General features: G+C 36.7%; 3 protein-coding genes across 4 annotated transcripts; 2 read left to right on the top strand and 1 right to left on the bottom strand.

Moving 5' to 3' along the window:
• The first annotated feature begins 3177 nt into the window (after nt 1-3177).
• On the top strand, nt 3178-4378 carry LOC115634292. 2 transcript variants are annotated; one of them, XM_030531945.1, is made up of 5 exons: nt 3178-3247; nt 3314-3417; nt 3476-3492; nt 3552-3565; nt 3655-4378. In XM_030531945.1, the coding sequence occupies exons 1-5, from the start codon at nt 3185-3187 to the stop codon at nt 4309-4311; spliced, it is 855 nt and encodes a 284-aa protein (XP_030387805.1). In that variant the 5' UTR covers nt 3178-3184; the 3' UTR covers nt 4312-4378. The 2 variants fall into 2 exon arrangements, with proteins under 2 accessions (XP_030387805.1, XP_030387804.1); XM_030531944.1 differs by having other exon boundaries at nt 3619-4378.
• Nucleotides 4379-11637: 7259 nt separating this feature from the next.
• LOC115633674 (odorant receptor 67d-like) lies at nt 11638-12842 on the bottom strand. Its single transcript, XM_030531127.1, has 4 exons — nt 12552-12842; nt 12163-12275; nt 11915-12104; nt 11638-11850 (listed from the first exon to the last, which is right to left on the bottom strand). Exons 1-4 carry the CDS (start codon nt 12840-12842, stop codon nt 11638-11640), a joined length of 807 nt encoding a protein of 268 aa, XP_030386987.1.
• A 790-nt stretch (nt 12843-13632) lies between these two features.
• LOC115633665 (odorant receptor 67d-like) lies at nt 13633-14929 on the top strand. The gene is made up of 2 exons (XM_030531113.1): nt 13633-14112; nt 14702-14929. The coding sequence occupies exons 1-2, from the start codon at nt 13633-13635 to the stop codon at nt 14927-14929; spliced, it is 708 nt and encodes a 235-aa protein (XP_030386973.1).
• Nucleotides 14930-15169: the final 240 nt, after the last annotated feature.

The raw sequence follows: 15169 nt of genomic DNA, 5'->3' as shown, positions 1-15169 counted from the left end.
AACAGTTTATGAACACTCTTCGAGACTTGATAAAACGTACTAAAACGCCTTTGCTTAGAGACTAAGACATTGAAACATGTTTGGTTTCCATCGCGTTTAAGAATACTGGGTTCAATTATTAATAGAATTGCCACGATTTGTTGCAAGAGCAATAACCATGAGTGGTAAGTTCAACAGCACAGCCTCCAAGCGGATGCAATTAGTTGTTTGCACGATCTGGACTAGTTTCTAAACATCAGATTGAACATAAGCCCTATGCATGCGGTATTTTAGCTTTTTTCCAAGATCTATAAGGGCGACCTAGGGGCCCCAAACAAAGTGTAATTTCACATATATTTTACTTGTAGCTACTATACTATATACTCATTATAATCTGGGAGGCCATAAGCCACTGCAGCAAGCCGCAAGGATTGCTGTGTACATTTTTTAAAGGAAATATAGGTATAGAAATATAGAAATATACACACATACCTAGCATCCACTTCATCACTGGAGTACACGAAACTGCCGTAGATTAAAAGGCCATGGAACTTTATTTAAGCAACAATCGCATATCGTAGGACATTGTAAGTTGCAGGCCTTGCATTAATCTTAGATCTCTACATTGGCATAAAACGGATCTAAAACAGTTCAAAGGAAAATCGACTGTTTCGTAAATATTAGTGTGGCTCTAGCAAGATTAAGCTGAAACAATATACTATATACGGTTTTTATTTGTATTGAAATCATTATTTCAGCTTAAAGTAGCTTTTCCTGCATTTAGTCAAACTACCCAAATCAATGAAAGGATATAAAATGATCCTTTAAATTGTGAGTTAAAAAATATTCATGACTGCACGTTCAGTGCTATGTAAAACTGTTTTTGGCGGGAGTTTCGGCTTTAAAAGCCCATTTCGGTCACAGCACTGGTAAGTACTCTTTCGGCTTTAGCTGCACATGAGCCATGACAACGCATGGCTGTGCTGTTAATTTCCTTAGTGTGTACGTCTTTTATTAACCATAAAATTTTGTAATTTTATGTTGCAGAAAACGTTGCAAATTTGCATGAGCTCGAAACCTCTTGTTGAACAGCACGGCTTAGAGTTTGATGGCAGCTCATTGTGTGGCTGCCTTTTTATGAGCTCATAAATAGGCTGGGGCTTGGTTATCGATATGATATGGTTTAGAGTGCAGGCATAAAATAATCACATGCTAGCGATACGTAGCGACGAGTGTGTTTATGTATTGGCAGCACCATTTTGAAGCCAGAGGCAACTGAAGAAGTAATTAACGAACATGACACAAGCACACCAGCACACCAGCACTCGCACATTGGCTTTAGGTTGCACAGATGTGTTGATGTATTTATGGCTTAGTGCCTCCGGCAGATGCATTTGTAATTAAGCAGCTTATTATGGGCATCAATTTGACACCTCGAGCTTCCATCCAAATGCATCGGAGGTAGCCCGAGTAGCAGGCTGTTCCTTGTTCAAAGTTTCAAAGTTGACCACAGCTCAGCAACAGCTGCTGCCCTGCTGCTTGCGGCCAGTTCGATCGGAACGCCTCACCAGTAACGCTAATCACGCACAGTGTCACAGACTGTTGCTAAAGCGTTAAATTCGTGTTAATTGAAAACCGTTAATTGCGTGTAAATTTCTAGCTAATTCTATTGAGTAATAGCTTTTGTTGTGTTTGTAATGCAAACGACACATCCGGCCGCGCTCACTCAAAAAGGTGGCCGCCATGACTCGGCACTGCTGGCAGGCACACACTACTACTGCTACTTCTACTTTTATGTATATAGCCGCAAAGATATTGAAATTAAGCAATGGGAGAGGCGTAAATCAAAATTTCATGGCAACTAATAAGTTAACAGCGCTGTAATGGCCTGTTTCCTGCATGAATTGTCAATGAAAGCCAAACTGCAATGTCATGACTGACAATAATACAAAGGAGCCAGTCCGCTATGTCCTGCTGGCAGGCAAGCGACGGCAGTTGCCCATCAACTTCAGTCACCAACGAGCGACAGTTTCGGCCTTGCATGGCATGTTGTGATTGATGAACTTATATCCAAGAGGGCGGGGACTGTGTTTCGATGTTGAGCAATCGAGAGCTGCACACAGCTTTAATATCTGTTCCCATTAAAGGCACTCTCAATGCTCTTGGAAATACATAAAACAATTTGTATCATAACATAATATTAAATTGAACCAATTTTATATATCGATTATAACAAGTGGAAATGCTATATGAAACACCCTATGTGTAGAAAAGTTGTATACATTTAAAAAAAAAAAAAACAAAACTGAAAAAAAACCAATTTACAAAATTGCAATAAAAATACAGAAACAATTTTTTGATTCAATATATGTTCTATGGAATTCGAATTCACATGAATGGTGTATGTGCGGCGTGTCAGTGTGTGTACAAAGATGAGCAAAGACGGCAACAACAGCACACATAACGCATCTTTGTGCAAAATTTGGTGTCTCTATCTCTTATAGTCTCTGAGAACCAGGTGTTCATACGGACGGACAGACGGACAGACTGACAGACGGACAGACGGACAGACAGACAGACAGACAGACAGACAGACAGACAGACGTACAGACGGACATGGCTATATCGATTCGGCTTGTCATGCTGATCAAGAATATATATACTTTGTGGGGTCTGCCACGCCTCCTTCTGCCTGTTACATTTTTCAGCTCCCGCAAACCTAATATACTTCTGTACATTTCATGTACAGAGTATAAAAATGCTTCTTACTTATAATTTGTATGCATTCTTATGCATATAAAAGAAAAGTGCATTTAATGAGATACAAAATTTTTATTTTTCAAACAATCATTGGAGCCCGTTTCCCCCTTTGGAAGCTACACTGTGAAAAGAAACTTAGGTCAAAATTGCAGTTTCCTATCTGTTACCGTTTGGGCTGCACATTGCTCACCAATACTCGATGAAGTCAGTCAGTCAGAACAGAGGGGGCTATACTACCAATACTGGTATACTATAAAGATATGTACTATATATTGCTATTTGCTTGTCAAGTCCGCACACCGTGTCAATCGCAATATTTTTTATACAGCCTAACAAATAAATTTGTTCTGCTAAATTAGTGGTTCATCTAATTAATTACTTGAGGTTTAAGTATATCATTCGGTGATTTCATGTCATTTAGTTGTGACATTTTTGCACTGCAGACATGATACTTCTCGGTGTTGTGTTAATAGCATTGATAGTGCCACAGGCGACTTGGCAAACAAATGTAAGCTCACCAAAATGTGACATTTCAAAAAAGTGCTACTTGTTGATTGAATAATGTTTATTCAAGATGGAACGCATCACCACCGACATTTTTGATACAATTGATGGGCTGATGCTTCAACTCAATAGTAAACATAAGCACTTATATGTTCTTCATAGTAAGTGCCCCAGGTGAGAAGAGCTTAAGTTTTCCACTAAAAAAGTACTTCAAATAGCCATATGTTTTCAGGGCTCTCAGATCACAAGGTGAGCGATTGTGGAGTATTTAATTTAGCGTTTCCTAATTTTTATGTCCTACACAACAGGCTTTTACCAAGGGGTAAGTGTCTGTTTTTTTACTGCCCCCATACCAACATCATATGTTATCTTTAGGACGAATATGGTGCTGCTTTGTTACTCAACATACAGCAGCAGTTCACATTTTTGCGGGTACTCTATAAGACTAGATGCCATAGTGGAACTTCGACTATTCACTATCCCAACTGCAACAGCAGTGCCATGGCTCACAACCCATTTTGTCAAAATGAACCATATGATTGGAATCTAATTCAAGAGACTGGGAATGGCCATCGAATAGAGATGCCCAAGTATGATGATGGAACCTCTCAAAATCTAAAAAATCCACCCCGCAGGCGTATCTTTAGGAAAAAACGAATGGGTATTAACAACCGACTCGCATTTCCATACAACGAATATTCTCCACCAAAGATCTCAACCGGCGCCCAGAAAACACCCTATGGTGGAAGCATTGCCAACGAACCAGGTCCTAGTTGGCCCTATCATGGTCAGATGGATTTTAAAAACAACAGAAATGTTGTTGAACGGAATGATACACCAAGAAACGTTGGAAGACAGTATTTAAAGAATTTCGAGCATATGCTTCGGAATAGCACCAAAAAATTAGAGCAATTTTTGAGTTCAAACCTACCGATCCCAAGCAATAGTAACAATCCGAAAGTGGATCTCAAAATTAAAGAAAACGCTACTGCTACCAAGGCCAAAAAGGATTCTATTGAAAATTTGTTCAATGAATTAAAGGAATCTATTAACCATTTCAAAAATTAGCACAATGGTGTAATATATATGAACCTATCATATTTATAATAGATAACATTGCCCGCTAAAGCTATAAATACAGAAGCTACTTATTGGCTTCTTGGTTTTTATACCCTGTACCCGTAGGGTAAAAAGGGTATATTAGGTTTTTCCATAAAGTATATATATAATTCTATCGATCTAGTCATGTCCGTCCGTCTGTCCGTCTGTCTGTCTGGATGAACGCAAGGATCTCAGAAACTATAAAATCTGGAATAACCAAAGTTGGTATCCAGATTCTCCTACGTCCGAGAAAGGACGAGTTTATTTTATTTTTTGGAATCATCCCCCACCACAGAATTTCGTCAATACCGTCCACATTTCAAAAGCTACATTAACCAAACTTTGCATACATAATATATAATATAATTATCTACTTTTGTTTCAAATTTCATCCAAATCGGTCAATTCTAAGAAAAGTAATTACTGAAACAATTTCACTCCGGTACTACGCCCACAAGCTGCAGCATCAAGTTCGCTCTTCTTCGTCCTTTTGCTTCTGCTAGAGGCGCATGTACCTCAGTGTCGGCAGTTTACCTGGGTACAGGGTATATCACTGTAAGGCCTGCTCGACTGTAGCGTTCTCTCTTGTTGATATTTGTTTTCAATCAATTTGGGAATTAAATCTATATACATATATTTTCCACATCAAAGTAACAGTGTTGTAATGTTTGCTCGCTGATAATAAAATAGTAGTAGAGAATAACATAAAAAATTAATTAAAGCTGAATGAATGATTTTGAATAACTTAGTTATTGAAGATTTATAATATTGAAGGGTAAAATTCCATTAAAAAAATGATATCATGTGCACTACTCTCAAAAAAAATTGCGTAACACTAATGGATATTTTGATATTCATATCTTGTTTTTAAATCAACGTTAATTTAACTAGAAATCTATTTGATTAGTGATTTAAATATGAATAATATGCAAAACAAAGTATTATAATAAAAAAAATAATAAAAAAGTTACAAATAAATACATCAAAATATATAAAATATGATATGTGCCAATTATTATAATTCAAAACAATTCAAAATAATTAAGAACGATTAACAACGAATATTCAGATTAGATCGAAAAACAAAGAAGCCATTGTGACTCAAGCCCACGTCCACCGCCCAATTTAAATTCAATATGTTTATAGTTAAATCAAAATTGAAGTAAAAATAATTTAAATTATTTAAGAATCTACGTAAATACAAAGCTTGTCAACCGGGCTCAGCCGTTTCAGAAACCCGGACACACCAAAAGAAATGGCTAGATCGGATTGCCTCGACATGCCGATCAACCTTATCAATGTAACATACATTCATATATACCTTATATACATTCGGGCAAATTCAAAAGAAATTCATAAACATAAACTCAGCAATGGCTGCAAGTAGAGTGCCTTAAATTGGCAAATAATAAGTAGCTTAGCAAATAAGTTCATCAATAGTTGTTTTATAAATATACATTGGGCGACAAGCGGCAGCTCACTAACGAAGCTGCCCCATCTGGGAGGGTGTGTGTTGTGTGAGTATGAGTATGTATGAGTGCTCGTTGACTTGTGACTGAACTCAACTACAAATGCAAACAAAATTCACAGAAGAGTGACATGGCCTTCTTCAGAAGGGTACAATAAACAACACTAACGAAGTGCATATAGCTTGGGATTGTATGTTCAGGACCTACACACTGGAGAATGTGAGAAAGTTAAGGCAATATGCATATATCAGGAATATCTTGTGATTGATGTTTCAGTAAGAGGTAGAACATTGTTCATAAAAACCAAAAAATGATCGCAATTTACTGAAAAACGATAAGAAAAACGAAGAAAAGTAAAATAGCAAATATCATTGAGGTACATAGAAATATAGATCCCTCTTACTCTTCACTTAAGTCTATATTAGAAAACAAAATCATAAAGCATCCGTAGAAAATAAAATAAAGGCTCTCTAAAAAATTTTTAAAATGTTTTTTTGGTGTGAAGCTCCTACTATAGTTTGTATTGACAGCATGACGAAACGAATCGATACCGCTATTGTTCTAAAGAATAGTTAATGATATTTGGGTGTATCTTCGTAACAGATTTTAAATTAGTTAATTCATTTCTTTTATTTATTAATAGGACACAGTAACTTTTTTCTTTCGACCATCGTTTTATTCGAAATTTTAAAACGTATGTATAAATAGAAATTCTACAGTGTGACCAAATAGGCTTTAGAGGGTACTTCCACACAATCGAAAAGAAACTATCAACTAAAAGAATGATTTAAATTTATATTCTGGAATTAATTATATTTAAAAATAAAATATTTTGAATTCATTTTCTATTTGTTTTGCAAAATACTCAAATTGTGAGCTTCTCATAAGGTATTTTATATTGAAAGGTTGGGAAAACTAAGCTTCCAATTACTAGCATCCCAATGAGGACCCCCATTGTCTTTCTACAAACGGGTGCCCACACACCTTTACAATTGTCCTTTTTTGTTTTGATGGTGCCACATTTGTTTGTTCACATGTCCTACCATTCCTTTTTTTGTGCATCAGATCGAGCGCTTAATTTGCTAAGCCCGAAAAGTAGAAATTCAAACAAATCAGAGCAACTGAACAGAAGTCAAGGTGTGTTTGCCTTTTTTTGTACGCGCATGGTTGTGTGTGTGTGTGTGTGTGTGGATTTTGTGGCTGCTCAACGGCAGCCACTGTCTATCAGGCCACAATTTTTATCATACACACTCTAGTACACAATGTGCTTGTATGTGTGTGCCTGACAGGACTTTTCGTTGTTGCTACATTACGTTGTGTACCCTTTTTTGTTTGGTGTGTGACTGTTTTCCATTTTTCTTTTCCATTTTTGGCTTTTGATGTGGAGGAAGCTCATCATCAAAGGCCCGAGCACACGCTCACTGTGATAATTGAGCATGGATGTGTGTATGTGTGTATGTGTGTGTGCTACCTGTATGGCGCTTTTGTTTGTAGTTGCCTTTTTGCTTTTTTCAGTTCCGTTTACCGCTGGCAAATATTGACCCGCATTGATTGTTACTTTTCCGGCTGTAAATTGGCGGACGCGTTCTTAGTTTGTGCAGAAAGTTTTCACTTTCGAAAATCGTAATTGGCCACTTTATGGGTGGGCGCCCCATTAAAGTCATTTAACTATTGGACGTCGCCAGCGTGTAGCAACGCCATTGCCTTGCCATTTACCAATTTTTTGTATACACTCGTATACTATACCGTTAAAATTGCTTTTATTACTTCCGTCTCCAGTTATTAATGTTTCTGGGCTTGGCTTCACTTCCTTCACATATACTCGCACACACACACAAGCACACATCCACTCATTTTTTCTATTTATATTTTTCAATTAAGCAACAACAATTTAACGTTGTGTTGTATACGGGCTTGTGTAATAAATTTCAACTACAAAATGACTGCGCTCAGCCAAATATAAGACCCTGCCGGCCACACAAGGTCCTCCCAATCGCAAAAAATTACTAACTACCTACCCAGCCACCAACGAAGCCACGCACTTGGCGCCTGGTTTCACTTCATCTGGTCCACCAAAGTGCAGGATGCGGACAGTTTCGTCCATTTGCTACTACTGTACAGATTATTTTATTGTTACCGATAGTCAGCCTTGAATTGAATTGTTCAAATATATGCAATACATGCAAGTTTTCACGTTCTAATTGCTAATATATTACAAATTAAGCTACATATTAAATATGTATTCCTCTATAAAATGTGAAGCAATTATCCAACCCCATAAAGAATATTCTAAGTTAGCATGAGGAGGGAAATCGATCAAGGCATGTCTGTCTGGGTTTCGAAGACCAAAGTGTCCCTAGAGTAAAAATTCAATAAAATATGGCAGCTTATATCAAAACATGTCCTTTCGAAAACTTTGGAGGTACTTGTACTTTCTGCCAATTTGAGGAAAAATATATAAACTTTGGGGGTCCGCAACGCCTTCTTCTATGGGGTTCAGGATTTAAAAATATGAAATTACCGGATTTTACAAACCCACACTAATATAACCACACACAAGCAGTGGAAGCGGTAGACGATCTGTCTTATATTAAGAGCTAGAAATGTAAGCACAATATTTGAGTTTTATTAATGATGACATTTCGGAAATTGTAAAACAACACACACTTAAAAATTATGAGCCAAATTTCGTCAATTTTCGTTGTTACTATACAGTCGATCCGCTTTATCTACGCAATCACATAGATACATGATCACTTAAGAAACTTGGTCCTTTTGTAAAAAATTATTCAGAACCATTGCATAACTGTAAATTGCTTTTGTTACTCTTAGGGCCGTAGCCATAGATAGATCCATCACCCTGCCCACCGATAAGTTAATGGTGTTTTGTGACTTCATCAGCATTATCAGCACCATTTTCTGCTCTGTGACCGACATTTTGTACCACAAACATTCATTATAAATACAGTCGCGTACTTCCCCGTTCTGAAAAATAACATAAATCTGAACAATCAAAATCTTCCCATATTGGCTAAATTGTACATTTACCGAAGTCTCAACCACAGTGCCTAGGACGCAGTATAAATACATCATCACAAAACTGAATACCAAAAATAATAAAGCCAAAGGCCAAGCACCCAAGAAATGGCAGACAAGACAGGCCATTATTCCATATGCTTTGGCAAAGATTTGTACAAAAACGACATTAAAAAATATCATCTCGGTTTCTTCAATAATGCTGTGAAAGAAAAAGTACCAGTTAATGATGTAGGAACACTTCAATGATGAGTACATACTAAATATATTGTTGATGCCACTTAAAAATGTCCGCTAGCATGAAGAACGTCTCGGATGAATCATGTGTGTCCTGTAGAACTGCATTAAGGTCTTGAAACTTCAATATCAATATCTTCTTCAGCAGTGGTATTTGAGATACAAACACAAACAAATATGTATCGGCAGCAAAATTTCCAAAAATAGCGAAAAAAAACAACACCATGTGTATACAAAGAAGCATACTATGGCCTGAGGGTGTTTTATGATCTATTCCTGGGATAAGAAACATCATGGCCATCACCCTCTCATTGAAGATAGCTCCATATACAAAGGGAAATGTGACCACAACGAGAACAACCACGAAATTTATAATTATACAACCAATTAAAACTTTCCGTGTTAAGATAACGTGTTTCATTAGACATTCCCTGTATCTTTGGTTCTTCTGTTCATATTCGATATAGACACTCTCCATGACCATTGCCAAGTTGCGCCAACCGTCTTTATGCTTTAGAACCGATATAAGCTTTGTCATACCTTCTAAGCCGCTGGGAAGCAAGGCAGTCACTTGTAATACGACTGTCCAATCATCTTCTATAACAATTCCCACGTAGATGGTGTAGATGAGATTTATATAAAATACACATATAGCAAACATCACAAAGCGCGTCACCATATTGATCCGATAGTTCGGATCCATTATATTCGCACCACACATAGTTGATACTACCTTTAGAAAACCGATAATATTTCGAAATCGCTCGGACGGACCCAGCACCATATTAGATTGATTTTTCAGCAAGTACTGAACACCCCGTCCAGACCAGTAAGTGCTGATGGCGAAGAATTGACTCTATTTAGAATTTTTTATGTGGATTTCTTGATTGAAGGAATAATTACAGACTAATTGCTTTCATTTTTGTTAAATAGGCGTAAAATAAAATGAGCAAAATAATTTATTTATTATACGCTGAACCTGAATACAACAAGAAAGTACACTATAATATACTTGTGAGCAGTGAAACATTTAATAGGCAGAATGAGGCGTGGCAGACCTCTCAAAGCACTTATATATTCAATTAATGTTAGTGGAGGTAGAGAAGAGTCAGACCCCCTCCACTTTGAAGAGAAGCAGCTACGCCAAGCTGATGTGAATACGGTTGTTCCACAAAGCCCAGACCTGTTCCTAGGCCACCACAGATGAAGAGGATGCCCTTGGGGGGTACTCCTCGGAAACATCAGTGTGCACAACGGGGATGTGGATCTGCGTAGGTAAGCTTTCTGATTTGAGGATGCAGGATTATAAGCCAATAAATAGTACTAGTAATAGTACAAGACCCAGACCATAGCAAGAAAAACAAAAACATGATGCTGCTAAGAAGAGATTTCGTCTGTGTGTGAACACTCCTTGTAAGAGCATAAATACATTCAGTTCGAGGTATCTCTAAAGAACGAGAGACCAATCGCGACTAGGTATCCTAGAAACACAAATTGGTCCTCGTATTTAAACTACATAGACAGTCTTCTACCAGATTACCCACCTCAGGGCCCAGACACAGTAGAATTCACCTCGAAGAATTCACCCATTAGAAAGCCAAATGGCAAACTCAAGTCTACCTGGTGGGTTCTTCAAGTCAGTGAGTCAAGAAAAAAGGCCAGGAAAATTGTCAATGCACCCAAAATCCAAAATATGGAGCAACTCTGGTGTGCATATAAACAAAGACTGTCGGAGTAAAAGAAAATACTCTGGCAGGCTAAACGATCCTGTTGGCAGAACTTTTGCCTTGATAGGGAGATTCTCTATACCAGGTTTTTTTTTATTTATTTATTTTTATTATTAACTTATCCTAGCGTTACAAGTAACAGATTACTTTTAAGTTTGTCTATGCAATCTTCGAAGCCAGTAGTTCATCCATACAAACGCATAGCCGGACAGGCTATATCGATTTCTCTCGTCATGCTGATTAAGAATATATGTATGTACTTAATGGGGTCGGAGATGCTTTTTTCTCACTGGTTCATACTTTTCACAAGTATAATGTACCTTTTTACCTTTCAGCTGCAGTATATATATATATATAGTAGGAGAGTCAAAATATTATTTGATAAGTCATAACATATTATACTGAATTTTAGGTTTAAATAGACACAAACAAATTCAATTGCATTTGGATCACCAAAAACGTGTCTAACGCTCCAAATATCCTTCTTAAGTAAAACTTATGAAGAAGGACAAAAAATAAATAAGAAAAACGACATTGAAATGGAAAAAGTACGCTTTCAACAACAAAGCTATAATGTTTATTTATTTGTCACTTTTAAGCTATATATATTGGGTGTAGCTCAGACTGACTTGGCCAAGAATAACCATAACTATATGTATGAATGTATGAAAGAGTAACAACTTCTAGGCTATGTGGGTCGATAGAAATGCAAGAATTTCTAGATTGTGTAAGTGTAAGTTATGTTATACGTTATTTATTTTGTTGATATTCATGAACAATAATTGATTTGAGACAAACTATTTGCCGCTGCGTCGAACAGGGTCCTATTGTAAAAAATTATTCAGAACCATTGCATAACTGTAAATTGCCTTTGTCACACTTAGCGCCGTAGCCATAGATAGATCCATCACCCTACCCACCGATAAGTTAATGGTGTTTTGTGACTTCATCAGCATTATCAGCACCATTTTCTGCTCTGTGACCGACATTTCGTACCACAAACATTCATTATAAATACAGTCGCGTACTTCCCCGTTCTGAAAAATAGCATTAATATGAAAAGAACAAATTATTCTCATATTGACTGAATTGTAAATTTACCGAAGTCTCAACCACAGTGCCTAGGGCGCAGTATGAATTGAGCATCACGAAGCTGTAGACCAAAAATAATAAAGCCAAAGGCCAAACGCCCAAGAAATGACAGACAAGAGAAACCAACATTCCGTATGCTTTGGCAAAGATTTGTACAAAAACGACGTTAAAAAATATCATCTCAGTTTTTTCAATAATGCTGTTAAAGAAAAAGCACCAGTTAATGATGCAGGAACACTTAAATGATGAGTACATACTAAATATATTGTTGATGCCATTTAAAAATGTCCGCCAGCATGAGGAACGTCTCGGATGAATCATGTGTGTCCTGTAGAACTGCATTAAGGTCCTGGAACTTCAATATCAATATCTTTTTCAGCATTGGTATTTGAGAGACGAACAAAAACAAATATGTATCGGCAACAAAATTTCCAAAAATAGCGAAAAAAAACAACACCATGTGAATACAGAGATGCATACTATGCCCTGAGGGTGTTTTATGATCTATTCCTGGGATAAGAAACATCATGGCCATCACCCTCTCATTGTAGATAGCTCCATATACAAAGGGAAATGTGACCACGATGAGAGCAGGTATGAAATAAATAAGTATGCAGCATATCAGCAGTTTTCGTGTTAAAATAACGTGTTTCATTAGGCATTCCCTGTATCTTTGGTTCTTCTGTTCATATTCGATATAGACATTTTCCAAGGCCATTCCCAAGAAGCGCCAACCATCTTTATCCTTTAGAATCGATATAAGCTTCGTCATACCCTCTAAGCCGCTAGGGAGTAAGGCAGTCGCTTGCAATACGATTGTCCAATCATCTTCTATAACAATTCCCACGTAGATGGTGTAGATGAGATTTATATAAAATACACATATAGCAAACATCACAAAGCGCGTCACCATATTGATCCGATAGTTCGGATCCATTACATTCACACCAATTAGAATTGATATTATCTTAAGAAACCCGATAATATTTCGAAATCGCTCGGACGGTCCTTGCACCATATTGATTTGATTTTTCACCAAGTACTGAAGATCTTATCCAGACCAGTAAGTGCTAATGGCTATGAATTGACTCTATTAAGAATGTATTATGAGGATTTCTTGATTGAAAGAACAATTACTGACTAATTGCTTTTGTTTTTGTTGAATTAAATATGCAAAGTAATTCATTTTCCTTTTATTTACATAGTAAACTAGGTTAACCAGGAAGCACTGGAAGTAAAGGTAAAATACTCAAGGATCGAAAACTTCTGATGAATCGAAAATTGTTAGTATATGTGGGTAACATATAGCGAAAAACAATATAATTTCTATGAAGCTATGTTTGTATATTGTCCTTTTTTTATTGGTCAGTATTGATACCATACCTGTTTTATTTATTTTATTTATTCTGATAAATAATTTTCAAAATGAATGCATTTTTTATCTAATAAGTTAGGGTTTAATGGCTATCGAAAAGATGTTGATTTCTGGTCATTATCACCTTACTCCAATGACGGTAGTGTGTGTGTATCATATCCTACTGTACTATGTAAATAAAAATTCAATAACTTTGCATATTTAATTAAACGACTCCGCAGCACATCCCAAAGCAATTAGTCTGCAATTATTCCATCAATAAAGTAATCCATTCTTAATAGATTCAATTCTTCACCATTAGCACTTACTGGTCTGGATGGGGTGTTCAGTCTTGGTGTAAAATCAAATCAATATGGTTCTGGGACCATCCGAGCGATTTCGAAATATTATCGGCTTTCTTAGCACAATATCAACTATGATTGGTGTGAATGTAATGAATCCCAACTATCGAATCAATATAGTGACGCGCTTTGTGATGTTTGCTATATGTGTATTTTATATAAATCTCATCTACACCATCTACGTGGGAATTGTTATAGAAGATGATTGGACAATCGTATTACAAGTGACTGCCTTACTCCCTAGCGCCTTAGAGGGTATGACAAAGCTTATATCGGTTCTAAAGCATCAAGAAGGTTGGCGTTACTTGGGAATGGCCTTCGAATGTGTCTATGTCGCTTATGAACAGAAGAACCAATGTTACAGGGAATGTCTAATGAAACACGTTATTTTAACACGAAAACTGCTGATATGCTGCATACTTATTTATTTCATACCTGCTCTCACCGTGGTCACATTTCCCTTTGTATATGGCGCTATCTACAATGAGAGGGTGATGGCCATGATGTTTCTTATCCCAGGAATAGATCATAAAACACCCTCGGGTCATACTATGCACCTGGGAATACACATGGTGTTGTTTTTCTTCGGGGTTTTTGGAAATTTTGCGATCGATACATACTTGTTTGTATTCGTCTCTCAAATACCAATGCTGAAAAAGATATTGATATTGAGGTTCCAGGACCTTAATTCAGTTCTGCAGGCCACACATGACTCGTCTATAACGTTTCCCATGCTAATGGACATTTTTAAATGGCATCAACAATATATTAGGTATGTACTCATGAAGAAGAGTTCCTGTGTCATTAACTAGTACAATTCCTTTAACAGCATTATTATGAAAACCGAGAAGATATTTTTTAATATCGTTTTTGTACAAATCTTTGCCAAAGCCTACGGATTGTTGGCCTGTCTTGTCTGTAGGTTCTTGGGCGTTTGGCCTGTTGGTACTTTTTTTTTGATGTACAGCTTTGTGATGCTCAATGCATACTGCGCCCTAGGCACTGTGGTTGAGACTTCGGTAAATTTACAATTCAGCCAATACGGGAATATTTTAGTTCTCACTTTATGTTATTTTTCAGAATAACGAAGTCCGCGACTCTATTTATAATGAATGTTTGTGGTACGAAATGTCGGTCATAGAGCAGAAAATTGTGCTGATAATGCTGATGAAGTCACAAAACACCATTAACTTATCGGTGGGCAGGGTGATGGATCTATCTATGGCTACGGCGCTAAGTGTGACAAAGGCAATTTACAGTTATGCAATGGTTATTTATAACTTCTTACAAAAGGATTCAATTTCTTAAATTATTCTATACGAGTAGTATGTAAATTGGAAGTTGCTTCGGTAATCTAAATCACATATTAAAGCACATTAAACGAACAACAACGCTCATCCAACTCTTATGTACCCTTTAGCCAAATGCACAAAAAAATGAAAAAGATGTTTACAATTTATTTTTATAAATTAAATGATTAAATAACTACTCCTACAAAATTAAACAAAAATGTTTGAATTCAAACAATATTAAATTTATCTAAAAGCA

The sequence above is a fragment of the Scaptodrosophila lebanonensis genome, unplaced genomic scaffold (genome assembly GCF_003285725.1).
Source record: "Scaptodrosophila lebanonensis strain 11010-0011.00,11010-0021.00 unplaced genomic scaffold, SlebRS2 tig00000001-arrow-pilon, whole genome shotgun sequence".
In the NCBI taxonomy this organism is placed as follows: Eukaryota; Metazoa; Arthropoda; class Insecta; order Diptera; family Drosophilidae; genus Scaptodrosophila; species Scaptodrosophila lebanonensis.
Note: the sequence above shows the minus strand (reverse complement) of the source record. Positions and strands in the feature narration are given on the sequence as shown.

What these genes read in the sequence shown, in the direction of transcription:
- LOC115634292 (XM_030531944.1), top strand. Translation starts at nt 3,185, where the DNA reads ATGATACTTCTCGGTGTTGTGTTAATAGCATTGATAGTGCCACAGGCG. An exon ending in AGGCGACTTGGCAAACAAAT is followed by an intron (nt 3,248 to 3,313) that starts GTAAGCTCACCA and finishes TGTTTATTCAAG; the next exon opens with ATGGAACGCATCACCACCGA.
- LOC115633674 (XM_030531127.1), bottom strand. Translation starts at nt 12,842, where the DNA reads ATGGATCCGAACTATCGGATCAATATGGTGACGCGCTTTGTGATGTTT. An exon ending in GGGAATGCCTAATGAAACAC is followed by an intron (nt 12,276 to 12,551) that starts GTTATTTTAACA and finishes ATGCTGAAAAAG; the next exon opens with ATATTGATATTGAAGTTCCA. An exon ending in GCACTGTGGTTGAGACTTCG is followed by an intron (nt 11,851 to 11,914) that starts GTAAATTTACAA and finishes GCTATTTTTCAG; the next exon opens with AACGGGGAAGTACGCGACTG.
- LOC115633665 (XM_030531113.1), top strand. Translation starts at nt 13,633, where the DNA reads ATGGTTCTGGGACCATCCGAGCGATTTCGAAATATTATCGGCTTTCTT. An exon ending in GCGCTATCTACAATGAGAGG is followed by an intron (nt 14,113 to 14,701) that starts GTGATGGCCATG and finishes GTTATTTTTCAG; the next exon opens with AATAACGAAGTCCGCGACTC.